A 3,306-nucleotide genomic window follows, 5' to 3' on the forward strand; every position below is an offset into this window, starting at 1 on the left:
AGTCGTAGTATTTGCTGTTTTTTTTATTGCTCGTCAATAAAACAAAATTACATCTTTTAGTGTAACATACTGGTGAGGGAAACAGATAAAGGAACATCTGGGCAAATACATTGATCACCTAAAGCAGTGCAGCACATTCGGAGTATCTGTGCATCATCATCATACATCGTGTACTATGGTTGTCAGATTTAGTCTGATTCATATCTTCTTCACCACTAGACAGCTGGCGCGCAAAAAAGTGCTTATGCCATCACAAAATTCGCTTATTATTGAGGACACTCGAATGCAGACAACATACATAAAAAAAATAGGTACATGCCCAATTCCACAACTTGTTCTAAACTTATGTCTGATATAATTTCACATACTAGTCAGAGATAAAACAATATTATGAGACTGACGTAGAAAACAAATACACTTTTTATTCAATACACTTTATTTACATTACACAATGCATATTTGTGTTGTATATGGATGTGTACATGTTTTAACCAATAATAACTAAGTTTGATGCATAGCGTTATAATCGGAGGCAATAAATACATTGTCAGCCCAAAAGGTCAAGTTTGAGTCTTTCCGTATGGCAGCCTTCCAAGGTTTAGAACAGGACAACACTACTGAAGACATGGAGGTCTTCTCCTACCCCACTGAGCCCAATTGCCAGGGTGACAGCTCACAATCTGCTGACATCTGCGATAAAAGACAATGATAAATCCTCTAATAAAATTAGTTCTTCTTTTGCCACCTGTACTGTAGAGAAGCCTAGATGCTCATTTAATTCAGCTAAGGGGCTGCTGTGTAGTGTGAGGGTGAGAGGAATGAATGTCCATAGGGTCTGGGTTACCATTAAACTCAGCCTTGAGCAACTCCCTCTTCCTTCACCTGTGAAAGCACATAAGAAATGTACAGTAACTATTTTGTGAAAAACAAACAGAATCTGAGCGCTAACACCACTATTATTCAAACTGCCCAATCATAGCTCATCTCAAAGTCCTCTTGTTAGAGGTACATACCTGCTCAACCCCTTCCACCTCAGGGACATAGAACTGCAACATATTCTGGATCCCACTCTTCAAGGTGATTATGGAGCTGGGGCAACTGGTGCAAGAACCCTGTAGCTTCAGCTTCACAATTCCATCCTCAAAGCCACAATAAAGGACATCTCCCCCATCCTCCTGCACTGTGGGCCTGAAGGAAGCCACAAGAGTTCAACATCCTCAATAAGTCAAGGGACATGGAAAGACTTTTGAAAACATACTGTGAATAGGTGGCCACAAAAAGACTGTGCGCACACAACCCTGCTTAAATAGTACCTGATTCGAGTGTCCAGAAGCTCCTTGATCATCAAGATCACCTCATCGTCATCCTCTGAGGGTGCTGCAAAAGCAAGAATATATTTTTTTTTCTTTTGATCTTAACTCAAATATTGTATTTGTCTTGGTAAATTGGTTCCATCCATGCCTGTATCTGCGCGAGGGGTGTCCTCCTCATTGACAACAGGAATTCCAGAGGTGAAGAAGTCCATGATGGCAGCAAAGACATCAGGTTTGATTACCTTCCACTCCAGATCTACGTCTGTCTGCACAGAGAGACAGAGGCAGTCATCCTGATCCCCTCCACCCATGGTTCAGTCACATTTGGATAGGCCTAGCCTATATCTACATTTACAGTGCATAAATTCAAATGTGTTAAATGTGTAAATGTTAAAATGTATTGTAGTGTTACCTTGGTTATGGTAATGAAGTCAGGGCCCAAAAAGACACTCTTAACTCCATCAATTCGAAATAGCTGCCTAAAGAAAATAGAGAAAGACTTAGTACAAGGACAGTGTTGCAGGTGTCTAACAACTGCCTAAGTACTTTGATAAGACAAAAATCAGACTGCAACTATGTTATTTGCATTTGTGAATGTGCAGAAAGATGCCGGCCTTCATACACGCACAGTGCAATGTATACATTTTGGCAATGCATCATTTTCTTGTCAACTGTGCCGTGCAGGAGCAAATGTTGCCCATGCACATCATAACTTTTAAAAAATTATATGAATATGATTAAATGACAACATTTTCACATTGCATTGTGGTACGTGTGTGGAGGCCACTGTCTCTATGCGTGTTCATTCACCTTGCTAGGGGGGAGCTGTAGGCATCTCTGGGGGCAGCAAAATCCATTGTTCCTGCTTCAAGAACCATGCAACCTGGCAGAAACTTCAAGCTGTTTGGGTTAGGTGTGTCCTGAGTCTGAATGAACATGGTCCTTGCTGGAAAGTGAGGGACAAAATACTGTCAAGATGATGAATATTTGTTTCACAGCTTCTGCATCATGAGGCCATTTCTAGGCAGTGTAGACAGTTTTCATGCCTACCAGAAACAGCTGAAAATGGTGGCTGTGGCCATCTCCTTGTGACAAATATGTTGTGAGGAGTCCAATGCAATCCAGCGCTCTGATACCCACGAACAGCAAGGCTAAAGGATGTTGGGAGAAAATAGCGACATTTTAAAAACATCAGCACTGGCCTCATTGAATTAAGGCTATGTGGGGTTGTAGACCTATGTAGGCTGTGTGTTTCATCCAGAGGCAAAAGGGAATTCATTGCTCTCATTACACAAATCAGTATGCGATTTGCCTATGGTCAGCCCGTCAGATTTTCCTTCTCGAACTTAGTTGGGTAAGAATGATTGTAGCCTAACAATATCCGATAGTAGCGATAGACTGATCCTACATCAGTTGTTAGGGTAGTATCTAGAAAGAGGAACAAGAGACCAACATATGTTACATAATCTGATAAAGGTCACATGTAACATAATTTTGGGGTATAGAAGGAGTCATTAAGACAAATAAATCCAATTCACTTTCCACTTAAGTCATTGTGGCTGCAGCTAGAGCTAGCCATCTGCGTCACGTCAGACCTCCGTCTCGTCTTAAGACATGGCTTTAGTTTGGCATTATGATAGCTAGCTAGCTAACGTAACATTAGCCACGAAAAAGGAGGGTGAAAAAGATGGAAAATACAGTTTCCTAGATCTAGACAAATAGCTGTTGTTTACAGAATGTACAACTTACGGAGTAGAAAGTCTTGAAGTGACACCCAACAACCTCCCGAACTGCCTGTAAGTCGCCATATTTGTTGATGGTTTTAATTCTGTTTCCGTAGACAAGCGGAAACCGTCGGTGTATTATTTCCCTGTAACTACAGTATGGTGTGGGAACTCAGTTGTCATAATTATTTCCCCCCCACAATGATCTAAAAACTATAGATCAGTGGTCCCTGGAAAAAAAAGTGCGACACAAAATACAAGAAATAATA

At 41.0% G+C, this 3,306-nt stretch overlaps 1 protein-coding gene across 2 annotated transcripts; it reads right to left on the minus strand.

Annotated features, from left to right (window-relative positions):
* Positions 1-402: 402 nt before the first annotated feature.
* nfu1 (NFU1 iron-sulfur cluster scaffold homolog) lies at positions 403-3,133 on the minus strand. Of its 2 annotated transcripts, XM_083674267.1 has the most exons (9): positions 3,063-3,133; positions 2,364-2,464; positions 2,124-2,259; positions 1,726-1,792; positions 1,462-1,579; positions 1,314-1,377; positions 1,014-1,188; positions 845-882; positions 403-690 (listed from the first exon to the last, which is right to left on the minus strand). In XM_083674267.1, exons 1-8 carry the CDS (start codon positions 3,119-3,121, stop codon positions 853-855), a joined length of 750 nt encoding a protein of 249 aa, XP_083530393.1. In that variant the 5' UTR covers positions 3,122-3,133; the 3' UTR covers positions 403-690; positions 845-852. The 2 variants fall into 2 exon arrangements, with proteins under 2 accessions (XP_083530393.1, XP_083530392.1); XM_083674266.1 differs by having other exon boundaries at positions 403-882.
* Between the last annotated feature and the right edge of the window lie 173 nt (positions 3,134-3,306).

This window comes from Argentina silus, assembly GCF_951799395.1.
Source record: "Argentina silus genome assembly, chromosome: 7".
In the NCBI taxonomy this organism is placed as follows: domain Eukaryota; kingdom Metazoa; phylum Chordata; class Actinopteri; order Argentiniformes; family Argentinidae; genus Argentina; species Argentina silus.